At 40.3% G+C, this 12,442-nt stretch overlaps 4 protein-coding genes across 4 annotated transcripts in view; 2 read left to right on the forward strand and 2 right to left on the reverse strand.

Moving 5' to 3' along the window:
* Positions 1-1,314: 1,314 nt before the first annotated feature.
* CBG09307 lies at positions 1,315-4,903 on the reverse strand (the record flags this gene model as incomplete). Its single annotated transcript, XM_045237743.1, has 5 exons — positions 1,315-1,417; positions 1,447-1,598; positions 1,648-3,749; positions 4,356-4,690; positions 4,833-4,903. The coding sequence occupies 5 exons, from the start codon at positions 4,901-4,903 to the stop codon at positions 1,315-1,317; spliced, it is 2,763 nt and encodes a 920-aa protein (XP_045094081.1).
* Positions 4,904-6,315: 1,412 nt separating this feature from the next.
* CBG27120 lies at positions 6,316-8,472 on the forward strand (the record flags this gene model as incomplete). Its single annotated transcript, XM_045237744.1, has 6 exons — positions 6,316-6,369; positions 6,573-6,601; positions 6,672-6,789; positions 6,814-6,903; positions 8,052-8,141; positions 8,449-8,472. The coding sequence occupies 6 exons, from the start codon at positions 6,316-6,318 to the stop codon at positions 8,470-8,472; spliced, it is 405 nt and encodes a 134-aa protein (XP_045098937.1).
* A 2,226-nt stretch (positions 8,473-10,698) lies between these two features.
* Positions 10,699-11,789, forward strand: CBG27121 (the record flags this gene model as incomplete). Its single annotated transcript, XM_045237745.1, has 4 exons — positions 10,699-10,800; positions 11,144-11,147; positions 11,403-11,491; positions 11,628-11,789. The coding sequence occupies 4 exons, from the start codon at positions 10,699-10,701 to the stop codon at positions 11,787-11,789; spliced, it is 357 nt and encodes a 118-aa protein (XP_045098938.1).
* Positions 11,790-12,130: 341 nt separating this feature from the next.
* The window catches only part of CBG09305, a gene marked incomplete at both ends in the record, with an annotated part of 2,157 nt that continues 1,845 nt past the window's right edge, over positions 12,131-12,442 (reverse strand). The window contains one exon of the mRNA XM_002636805.1: positions 12,131-12,385. Coding sequence (XP_002636851.1) covers positions 12,131-12,385 — 255 coding nt within the window. The remainder of the gene's footprint in view (positions 12,386-12,442) is intronic.

Below are 12,442 nucleotides of genomic sequence, written 5' to 3' on the forward strand. Positions count from 1 at the left end.
ATCTCATTTCTTGTGAAAGATATCAAAGTGGTCAATTGACAAACCATTTTTGATTTTATGATAAACATTTTGTTAGTTTACTATTTCTGGATATCGTTTACAGAAATAGCGATAAATGGGCCCAAAGTTGAAGGTTTGGGTGGGTTTAGAAAAAAACCGTCTAACCAAGTCCAAATTTTCCATAAAAAGAAGAAGAATGTGACAATATATATCTTTTCGTTTTGTAACAATAAAAAACCATCAGCAAGACCAGGAGCTTCGAGTGAGGGAAGAGATGCGAGACGTCCAGGACCACCATGACAACCAGGAAAGAACGGAACTCCAAGTTCGTGGATAGAATGCAGCTCCAGAACCTGATGCTCGGATGTTTGTAGAATGTTTCCTGGTCCAGTTCTTGGCTTTGAAGCTCAACGCGGAGTAGACTTCTGATACTTCCTGGTTGGGCCATTTCTCGATCGGGATGGCACCAATCCTCCCATATATTCTCATAAAACATAAATGCCCTTTAGAAACTTTTATTGCTAGTTACTTGTACTTAAAATAATATAATTCTGGCAGAAAAGAAGACACTAAAGCAAAATTCAATTACAAAAAAAATTCTAAGCATATAATTGAGAAGAAATAGGGCAAGTGTACATAAAACGAGGTCTTTTTTTGAAATTAGTCTGTCTATTCGTCACATAAATGTGTCGAAAACATCAAACTTCTTTTTGTGGTTTTTGTTGCAATTTTTACAATTTTTTTGCAGCTGGTCTTATTTTTTGGGGGGAATCGCAAGCGAAAAATCAAGACGAACGCCGGCGTTCTGGGTGGAAAATTTTTTGATGGAAATTAGAAATTGAAGGCCTAGAAAAAGGGAAAACCTATATTTAAAATGACTGAAATTGGCCATTCCTGCAGGGGGAAAGAGGTACGTGATCCAGCACATATTGAAGAAGGCAGATTGAATTTCGAATGAAATTCGATAGAAGATGGGACAAGGAAAAGGGTGAAAAAATGAATAGATAGAATTATACAAGGTACAGCACAATTTTTGGTGTCCAAAACTTATACAAGAAAAGGAACATTTTGTGTTTTAGGAAGTTTGGAGGATTTTTAGATGCAGTTGGTGAATACACTATTTACAAAAAACTCAGCTGCAAAACACATACAAACGCTAGACACAGAATTACAATTGAAATATGGGTAGGTGTGTGTAGAAAAAGTGGGTTAGTAGAGAATGCAGAAAAAATGGGAAAAATAGGAAAATGCAATATGAAATATGATTAAATGAGAAATTCAGATGTTGGAAAAAAGTGTACATCTTGATGGTATTTACACTTGAGAAGAAGCTTCGGACTCGTTGGCTTGCTTGAGTTGTTTAATAACCTTTGAAAGGTTTTTCTCAACGGATGCGTATCTGGTTTGGAAATCAGATCTGAAAATGTGAATTTTATATTCTGAAACTTTCTCAGAAAAACAAACCCTGGATGCTGAATTTCCGCCTCGATCACATTCCATTGTTTCATGAGTTGGATAAGTTGTGATTTGAGAGCCAATCCGTCCTGTTTCTTCTCGATATATACATGAGCGAGTCCGTTTTCGACGATGATCAACACCTGAAAAAGATCTTCATTTCTTTCAAGTAAAAGGTTTCTCAGAACTTACCGTTTTACGGATATCGCGGAGTTTTTCTACGCCAGCGTAGGTATTTTTGAGTTTGCGAACCGCTTTCTCAAACTCAGTTTTCTTGGAAACAGAGAATCGAAGTTTGCGTGCTTCTCCACACACATCAGAGAACTCTTTCTTGATGTTTTTCGAAGCGGCAATCGTCTCAACACACATAGCAGGCAAAACAGTCGATGTCTCCAGTCTTCTGACTGCTGCTCCAGTCTTCTCGTCACGAGACCAATAGGCAACTTCGAGCATCTCAAGAGTTTTTGGACAGAATACCCGTCCACATCCTCCACATTCAGCTCGAGAAGCTTCTTTACGAACTTTCATAACGTATCCACAAGCACACTTGATACGTTTTAGGAAATCGGTCTTTTCAAGAACATGAAGTTCGTACTCCTGTTCCCACTTCTCGATCCATGAGGCATAAGATGAGCAAGTCATTGGGAAATGTGGCTCACGTTCGCATTTTGCACACCAATGGATTCCGCAAGAATAGCAAGCTGAAGTCTTGAATTCGTTGATGTTGTGGTCGATGTGAACCAGTTGTTTGCACGATGGACACTCTCCAATGTCACCTCCATCGACATTAGCCAAAGTTTCAGTGGCTGCGATTTTGGTGTAAAAGTTGAGAAGTGGAAGTGGGATAATAGCTGGAAGGATGTCATAAGCAGATTGTCCCTCTCCGAGAACGAATGGAATTTCTAATGGAATGCATTTGGCACGGATCTGGTCGATGATGTGCTTGCAAAGACATTCACGGCATTGCCAGCTGTCATCCAACTCAAAGAGTTCCGAGTTTTTGGTGCAGTCGCAGGTGGCACATTTCAGCTTCTCAAGAGCTGGTTCCTTCTCCTCGTCAGCGTCTTCGAAATCAAAATCATCGGTCTCGAAGTCGATTCGTTCAAATTTCTCTTCCTGTTCTTCGGTGTTCATTGCCTCGTCACGAAGGATTGAAGCCATCTTCTCAGCACTCATCACTTGAGCTGGAGTAGCCAACATCATACTGTTAAATGCTGGTTGGAACAAATCGCGTTTCAGTTCAAAACGACTTTTCTGCGAACGATGAACATCGATGCATTCTGGAGCAACAATACTTCCTTCCTTCCATTCAGCAACCAATGTCGAGAGGATGTTCACAATATCCTGAAGACTGTTAGCATGCTTCAGAAGACCTCTAAGGATCTGCCATGAGAATGGTCCAGATGGAGCAATATCCGAGTTTAGAAGAACTTTGAGATGTTCCTTCCTGGCGAGCATGGCTCTCTCGATGACAATCATGAGAACCGATGCACCATGTGGCTGTGTCTCTCCGAGAACCAAATGAGAAGCATCAATTGAAAAACGAAGGTGATCAGCATCAAGCCACTGAACATAAACTTTGTTGTCACTCTTCATATCCTCAACTTGTTTCTCGATTTCTTTCCATTCAGAAACATCAAGAAGAGCCCATTCAAATGTGTGTGGAGCACGAAGAACTTGTGAGATATCGACCACATTCAATGGTCCAGTTGACTCGTCCTCGCTATCGTCGAAAGTGATGACTGCTGGATCAGACGGTTGCACACTCTCGATGCTCGATCGTCGAACAAAGACTGGTTTGGTGGTGCAGGATTCTGGAGTGATGTAGTCTCCCAGACAGAATCTGAAGTCGCGACTTGGTTTGTACATGTAGGCTTCCTCAATATGAACACTCTGATTCAACTCATCAACCGAAATGGACATCTCATCCCGATCGAGACGTTTCAGATTCTGGCGAGTCTTCACTGCTTTACGTGTGTTATAATTTCTGTTGAATAGCTTGCCAGCAAGCACTTTGTGATTCTTATGTGGCTTGTAGATGGTGTACTGAACCTTCGGCTCTCCGTTTTCATCCAACGAAGCTTCCGAACTGTCGGAAGTCGTCGACGCTTCCGATTCCTTTCGTGATTTCCTCGTCTTCTTGGTGTTATGGGTGGTGCCGGTGACAAGAAGTGTCTGTAGGTTGGCTCCTTTACCGCCAGCGGTCTCATGGCGCACAACCTCTCCGTTCTTGTCTATTTCTGTCAACGACACCACATTGTCGACTGTGTCTGAAAGAAAAGAGAAATATTGAACTCATTTAGATGAATGTCCGATTTTGATTCACGTGATGTGCATGTGTTAGGAGAAAGAATGAAAAGAACATGCACTCGATCTATGTGACCACTTTACATTTGTTATTATTTATCTTTCCGCTGGCGCATTGTAGAAATAAGTTTCTAGTTTGCACTCTAGGATTGAAACTGTATCTAGATCAATTAGAGATGTATTCTGAATATTCCCATATGATCAAGTACAACCATATTCACGTTCCAGTACTTCCAACAATGAAAAATCTCATGATTCAAATTGACTACCAGATCATTTGATCGTAAACTCCTGACACCACCAGTCACTTCCCAACTGAAGAGAAAGAGAACGAGCCAACACCAAAAGTTATTGCTTATCGGGAGGAGGGGGGACAAATGGAGGGAGAGGAAGTGTCATGTGTTTTCCGATCATCTATTCATTTTCGTGTACTTTGACATGCGATAGAATCTAGTCGTTTTTTTTTCTTTCTCTCAGCGAAAAAATCATAATGGCCAAGAAAATTGGACAGATGGCATGTGATGCCAATGGTGTGATTCTTATGACGAAATGCGGACATCAAACTTCAGCCTACAGTAACCTCAAGTTCTCACCTTTTGCGGTTAAGACACGTTCGACAATCTGAACAGGCAACGATTGTTTGCCATCACTACCCGTGGTCTCCCACGTTGCTTCAGCCTCCAACGCTTCCCAACGTTTGTTCTTATTCATTGAGTAGACGACGTTTGAGTTGATGCCGTCGTGGCTCTCCGAAGCAACACGCTCCTTGCGCTTCTTTCCGAGCACGTGGTTCGGATCGTCGATGGTCTTGACGAGAAATGCGCCAGCCTTAGCGGCCTGGCGAGCATGGCGGTCGGCCACCGCGCTACGTCTACCCTTCTCCTTCCTGCCCGTCAGTTTGCCACTCAATTCCGGGAAATCCGTTTCACTGAAAACATAATATCATTAGTTTTGGGTTTCAGAAACTTATTATGTGCTATTCATTTCCGTTAGTCTACCCTCTTCCCTACAAGTTAGATTCTCAACTCTACCTTATCTATCTCTTCCAGATGATGTCGAAAAGATCTTACCGATGTTGTCTACTAGTCGATGGCATCGGATCATTGGTGGCCAAAACTAGTGTAACTCTACTAAGAATCATTTGGCTCAAAAATATAGCGAATTTTTTTTAAGTCAACGCTGCCGTTTCTACTGGCTCTATTTATACATGAGACATGCATGTTTTTGGGTGCCACGTGACTACACATTTGGCGACCGCCTGTGGCACCGCGATCAACTGATGACATCATCACGAGGGAAAAGAAAACTGAAAGTTGTAGTGGGAAAACTGTGGGATGGAGAAAAAGAACACGTGCCTGATCGCTTTGTATCTCTGAGTTTCTCATTTCTAGGTTGAATCTAAGTCAGGGACAGGGTTGGGAACAAAAGCCGCCGACGGAACGGCGGCTGAAAAACAGCTGCCACGTTTCGGCGTGAAGCCGGCTTTCGGCTTCCACGGCTTTTTCGGCTTTTTTGTAACACGGTCAATACGTTTTAAATTAAATACGTTAAAATTTCAGATTTTTTTTCAATATTCTCAAAAAATAGTTTTTTAAAAATACTTTGAATTTGTATTCACACGCCGAAAGCCGGCTGTCGGCGGCGGCGCCGCGGATGCAGCTTCCACGTGGAAGCCAAAAAAAACAGGCATTTTTTCGGCTGCGTGAAACGCCGGCGTTTTTTGGCGAAATCCTGCTTTTTCACAGCTCTGGTCAGTGACAAACAACCGCACTGAACTCTGTTGATCAAGAAAACATTTCTGCGATCAGGAAAACGGGAAATTGGATTTTAATATTTTAACCTTATTAAGAAAATTCTAGTTAATCATTTAAAATAATGTTAGAGGTGTAGTCGATTTTGTTTTTTTGAGAGTTCAGTCAGTGTATACCATAATCACTCTAAAAGAGTGCCACATAAGCCGTCAACTTTGAGCCAGTTGATCTTTGACACGATAAGTATGATCTTGGTTTCTGTAAAAGATATCAAAAAGTGGTTAACTGAAAAAATGCTTTTGATATTATGATAAACATTTTGTCAGTTGATCACTTTGCGATATCTTTTACAGAAAGCGAGATATATGGGCTCAATTCGATGGTTTGGGTGACACTCTAGTATAGTGTTTACAGTAATTTATTTCTCCTCGTCCCAGTTTCACAAAGTATATAACCCTCTGTCCGGTGTTCCAATAACGACCTCATTTATTATTCTATAGAAACATTTGTTTTTTGCTGTAGGTTGTGGTCAAACATCTGCTCAAAGTACGCACCATCCTATCTGGTAACTGATAAGATAAGGAAAAGTAAAACTGTGTTCGAAAGGTGTTATCTAAAAATTTCATCAAAGAAGATATATGCGTGTCAGCGAAAGTTTCGTTGATGTCCACACAGTGCTGTCTTTGTCTCGAAATCTACAGTAACCCTAATAACGTCATGTTGAATTTGCCATCGAAAGATAGTTGATTCTCCTAATAGAATCAACGTCAGATTCAGAATCCAGTCCTTTCTACAGTCGGAAATGGAAATGGACAGTAGAATACAGCAACCATTTCTCTGCGAAAAGTGGTCACGAGTGACCACGAAGCATAAGCAGTTCACTGCGATTTCTCACATGCTAGATCCAGAATTCGTTGCTACAGTTACACTAGTTTTTTGATTCTCTACTTCATGAGGAATCAAACAAAATTTGAGATTTTCAGCATGTCGACTTTTCAACTTACTTGAGTTCAAATCCGACATTCTTGCTTGGGTGGACATGAAAGCAGGTTTCAGGAGAGGAGGAAGAGGGAGACTGCGCTGAGCCTGCAAAACAATTTATTTTAAAAATTCGATTGATGAAGGAACAAAAGCGCAAAATTTGGAGAAAGAGTAAAGCAAGGAGAGAGTAAACGGGCGGTGCACACCGAGCCATGATGAACGTCAACGACGGAAAGCGACAAACTGTCTAGGACTCCATCTCGTTCAGTCACAGTGTGTCTATTTTCGAGTACATGCCCCAGGACGACGATGAAACGAGAAGAACAGAGAAAGAGAGGAAGAGAGCAGAGAGGAGGAAGCGGGCAGCAGCCAGCAGCAGGGCCATCATCATGTGATGGAGAAGGAGGAGGTGGAAGATGGAAAAGAAAAGAAATCACAGATTTTTTTTTCAATTTGTTCATCTTATATGAAGATTTTCTATAACTTTTGTGCAGTGAATATTCGAACTCGAAATCGGACTGTAAAGAGTATCAACTAAATTTGAAAATTTAAAAGTTTTACTGTAACTCTAGAAAGTTATTCTGGATTCTATAGATTATTTAGAAACTTCCAAATTAAAAAAAAAAAAATATTCCACTCCAAATGTTCAAAAATAGGAATTGAACACAAATGAGCAATGGACCTGAGACGTTCAAATGCATGTCTCGTCCTCCTCATCGCGTGGTGTTTTAGGTGGCCAACGAAGAGTAAAAGTACCTCTCCCAACCCATATGCCACAGTGGTGGGTCGATGAAGTGTAAGGGAAACATTGGATATTTTGGGTAGGGTGTGAGAGAAATAAGAGAGGGAGAGGGTGGTGAAACACGACGATGTTGGCCACCAATTATAGTGGCAGATGTCGTCGGTCGGTGTGTAGTACATTGAACATAACCTATATGGAATCAGACAGTCAAATGTATGTTGCTGCTGGCCCTGGTGATGCTGCTGTTGGTGTGTCACGCGTCATTGATTTGTTAGCAGCCAGATTTGATTGTTTTGTTTGGTATATTTTGTATCTAGGTATCTAGGCCGATGCTGTTGTTTATTGGACACCTGGGGGTGTTGAACCAGATTCTGGCGGCAGACCAAAAAATCATAAAGTCCGAGTTGCAAAACCATTCTTTCGAAAGCGGCCATAAAACAGTCTTATCTACAGTAACTTTCCGACATGGGCACTCAACTTTTTTGCAATTGATAAGCACAGGTTTGTGATGTAACCAACTGGTCATTCGAAACGAGAGACTGGTCACCTTTATCATTGGTACAGTGTATACACCCATATAACAAGTTCTTCTCATTTTTAATTTTGTAAAATTTGAAAACTAAACCAAAGAAAATGATGAAGAAACGAAAATTTAACGACCGAGAATCGGATCGACTTCTTACTTCGTTCTTGATTTTTTTTTCTTTTTTTTTCTGTTGTCCGTCAGCTGATTCTGATTGTTCAAGACGAAAACGAAACGAAAAAAAGAAAACGAGGTGGAAAGTAGAAGAGGCATTGAGGCGTGCCAGCAGGAGGCGGCAAAAAATGGATGTTTCTTTTCTTTTTCTGTCGCTTCTTCTTCTTCTTCAAGCAGTAGAAACGAAGTAGTAGTAGAAGAAGAAGAAGCAAAACAACAAATGTTACTTTTTCACTGGAAGCACAACAAGTTTTCATAGGGAGTTTTGTTGTGTGAATTCATCATAAAAAAGAATGAAGGAAGGAATGAGTAAATACTCCGTTTCACATACATCGGGAGTTCCAAATAGTCTTCAAGTGCAAACAGTATAAGGTTAGCATAAGGTTAGTACATTTTTTCTGGAAAGAAAGCCAGTTCTTTTTCGAATCATATTCGGGGGGTTGGTGCGAGCGAGTGCATGCTAGAAATGAAAGAAAAGAAACGGAAAAGGGGCGAGAATTGTAATGTGACACCAGCTGAGAGCTTGTACCTTTTGGTGAGATTGACGTCTGGGAGGTATGTAAATAAATATAAAACAAGGAAATATCAGTTTTGAATTTCAAAATTTCCATTCTCGACCAAGTGACCAAAGATTGCTCAATCCAAATAGATATTTCCACATTGGAAACCGAAACCTCTGGACTCAGGTGAATTCACAGGAATTCATAGTTTTCCGAAAAACTACTAAACGACAGCTGAAAAGGCTTAAACTGGGGAATAATTGCTAGTAAGCAGCTGGAGGGGTACCGACGGGCCGTTGACGGACCGTCGACGGACCATCGGAACCCCTTGGAACACCGACTTGAAAGTATTGGGAAATTTCGTGATCAATTTTAATGAAAAACCTTTAAAGGTTTTTTCCCAAAAATTGTGAGATCTTTAGAGAATTCCAGTTTCTAGACCACCCATATAATGGTTTCACATATTTTGCAGCTAGATCAGCAGCAATGAAATCGAAGAGGGAGAAATTGGGAATGAGCGAACGCCCGGTGAAAAGTCGTAGAGGCAAGTAGAGTAAACAAAAACAAGTAAATATTGCTTGGCGGGTCGATTTGCGCAGAGCAGAAAGCAGTAGGAGCTGTTGATGGAAGGAGGAAAGGGGGACCCAACTCTCGTATTATCTATACGATGATGACGTGAGAATTCGGCGAGGAGATGAAGAAGTTGAAGCATTGGTTTGGGAGAAGCAGTGCACGGCCTTCAGATATTTTTATTTTTTAGGGAGGGATGAATTTAGTTTTCGCATGGAAAAAAGAAAGAGAAGTATTCCCAAGGGGAGGCTAAAGAAGATCATCACTCTTTGACTCGGAGAGGAAATTCAACATTTTTCAATCAGATAAATTCGTTTCCTCTTTTCTCCTCTTTACTCATTATGCAGAAAAGAAGGAAAGGGAGGATACTAAAACAGATTTTCACATTTCGAAGGGAGCATTATTTTCTTCGGAGCAATCTCTGGAGCAGAAGAGAGAGGGAGGAGGATTCTAAACAACTTCTTCTTCTTCTTTGTTGTTTGGTGGTGTTGAAAGTGGCAAAAGATCATCCTAATAAAGAGAGAAACATAGAAAAAGAGCTCATTGTCTATTCTTCTTCTTCTTCTCCTTTTTCCTCTTCTCCGACGGTGAGAAAAGGTTTTCTAACGCCGACCAGATGTGCGTGCGCACTTGACAAAAAGTGGCATTAAAAGATCAAAGAGCATGGGGGATGCCTTTTGAAAAATCTCAAATTATTTCCAGATGTTTTTTGGTTTCATTCTTTAGACTTTTTGCACGAGAAGAATCATAATTTCATCTTTTGCTCAGTTGCAATGGAATATCAAAATTTTGGACTCGCGGGCTCCGGGCGGTAACGCGAAAAGGGAAACAATATATAGACACTCACACGCAAACACACGAAACACCATACACACAATGCATAAATACGAGTCCCGGGTGTGGAGAAGGAGAGCCCCAAAGAGTTTGTGGAAGAAGAAGAAGAAGGAGATGGAGAAGACACGACGAAATATATACTTTTCAAATATATACGCAAACTTCTTTCCAAAAGTCGATGTGTTTCAAAGATCATCAGCTGATAGAATCATATTTAATTTCTTGAGAAATGTCTTTTCAATTAGAGAGTCATTCAAGGTTTGGAGAAGATTGAATTTCGTGAAGCAAGAATAACAATTCTAATCGGATTACTAATGCTCTATGTCTGTCAAGAGTTTGGGATCTGGATTCACGAGGAAGTTGAAATATTAATGGGGTTGTTTTTTTTGAAGACTTCATCTTCTTCCGTTCAAAAAAATACGTGCCTGATTTGAAATATTTATGAAGAGTTCTCAAAAATAGGGTCCTTGATGCTCCAGATCCAATCTTTAAAATTCTTCTAATAATTTCCTTTCATCTCTCGAATACTCGCACCTCATCATTCATTTAATCGGCCCCACTAGAACATCTCTTGAGATTACAAACAGCTGCGCGAGTGTTGCGTATCCCCCCAAATATAATTATATACGCCAAAACCCCCCGAATTACCGTATCCCACCCTTGAAAACGCAACAAGTGACGCAAAGTTGGTACAGACGGTATAAAGGACGACCCCAATCTCCCGTCGGGGTTCTGACAAAGAACACACGCACAGATGGTGGAAAGGGATGAAGAGATCAAACAAAAAGAGAAAGAAAGCAAATAGGTAATAACTGTTATTGGTAACCATATGCAAGCAAGAAAAAAAAGAGGGATAAGAAGATGAAGGATGAGGATTTGCGTCACGAAGAGAGAAATTCAACCTGTTCGCCCGCCCTTTTGCCTTTTTTTTCGAAATTTTGTTGTGGTCTCTTGACTCGTGTTGTTGTTGATTGAAAACTTGTTTGGTAGTTCAGATCAACTTTCCACCTTACCAAAGATTCACATTATGAAGAAATCGAATTCGTGGAAAATGAGAGAGAGAGAGAGAGAGAGAGAGAGAGAGAGAGAGAGAACAGTTGGTAAAGATTGGCCAATGCTGAATTGTCGTTTCTTGAAAACTGAAGTGGTGGAGACACGAAAATTAGGGAACAAAGTTGGTTGGCACATAAACTACTCTTGGTCTCTTGGCGAGATTATATAGTCGTTCAGAAAACTGATTAGTATAGTAGTAGTCGTGGCAGGTTCTCATTAAAAATATATTGTTGCTATACGAGCTAGCCGAAAGCTCTGTTTATCAAAATAGGGTTTCGTATCAAATCACAAAAAATTGCAAAAAAAAATTGCTCCTGAACTGATCTGGATTTTACAGCAACCCCTAATATCCAAAGGAAGCCGAAAATTTTTTCAAAGACCTATGCGGGTGACACCTGAAACTTTTGATCTTGTCGACTTTCAAAAGTTAAAAGGGACTCGCTAGACAACTTTACGACAGGAATTTTGAATTTTAAAGTCTACGGCGCATTTAGTTGTATGCCTTCACACAGACAAAAAGAAAATCGCGAAAAGGGAAAAGCATAAAAAGAGAGAAAGTAAACGGGGAAATGTTATAGAAAAGAAAACTCATTATTTACTAGCATGAATCAATAACAAAATATGGAATGGGATGTGACTAAATACTTGATCAAGGCTCGGAAGTTTTGGAATCGAAACGTTAATTTGGGTTTTTTCTGTGAAAGCTTCGCTTTTTATGGGAAGGAACTGTAATTAAGAATAATGCAATGCAGTTTCTAGTAGTTGGATCAAGAAAACTAAAAGATCGAGAAGCGTTGAAATGGAAGAAAATAGAAGATGGGGTGTTGGAAGTGGATGGTGGTAAGGGCGAAGAAGATGAAAAAGGAGAGGCCTCCCGCAGACCGGAGAAAAGAGAATAGAGGACTAGCTGCTGGCAGTTATTGAAAATCGAAGTTGAGAAGGAGGAGGCGAAACGAATGAAACGAGAAAATGAGGGGAGAAGTAGTATTTTCTTCAAAATGGGAAAGAATAATATGAATATGTACAATTTTTATGGTTGAACATGGAATGGAGAGGAGAATCGTGCACAATCGGTTTCATCATAAACAAAGCATTATGCATATTCAAACGTCTCCACAATTTGAGAAAAACGAAATAGCTTCTTTCTGTTTCGCTATGTGGGTTGTCTTTCGACGACATATATTCAAAAATATATCGATTTTTGAAAATTTTAAAAATTCATTTAAAGACAATTGAAAAATCAATTTGTTCTGTAGTACACGGATCGGTTATTCGAAACTCCAACTTTGCCATCGAACACGCTTTGCATTGCAATCCGCATCTCATTCATATTCGCACGGTCTTCGGGAGCTTGCGGCCAACACATGTTCAGCATAATGTTACGAAGAAATGTCGGCATTCGATCAGGAGCATACATTTGGTATTGCGTGTTCACTTTTTGTCTCACTTCTGCAAATTTCAATCCGGGGTAAGGAATCGCACCGTCAATGAAAATCTGAAATTTCAAAAACAGTTTTTCTCTATTGGAACCACTAACGATACCTCCCAGAGA

This window comes from Caenorhabditis briggsae, assembly GCF_000004555.2.
Source record: "Caenorhabditis briggsae complete genome, chrV, whole genome shotgun sequence".
Classification (NCBI taxonomy): domain Eukaryota; kingdom Metazoa; phylum Nematoda; class Chromadorea; order Rhabditida; family Rhabditidae; genus Caenorhabditis; species Caenorhabditis briggsae.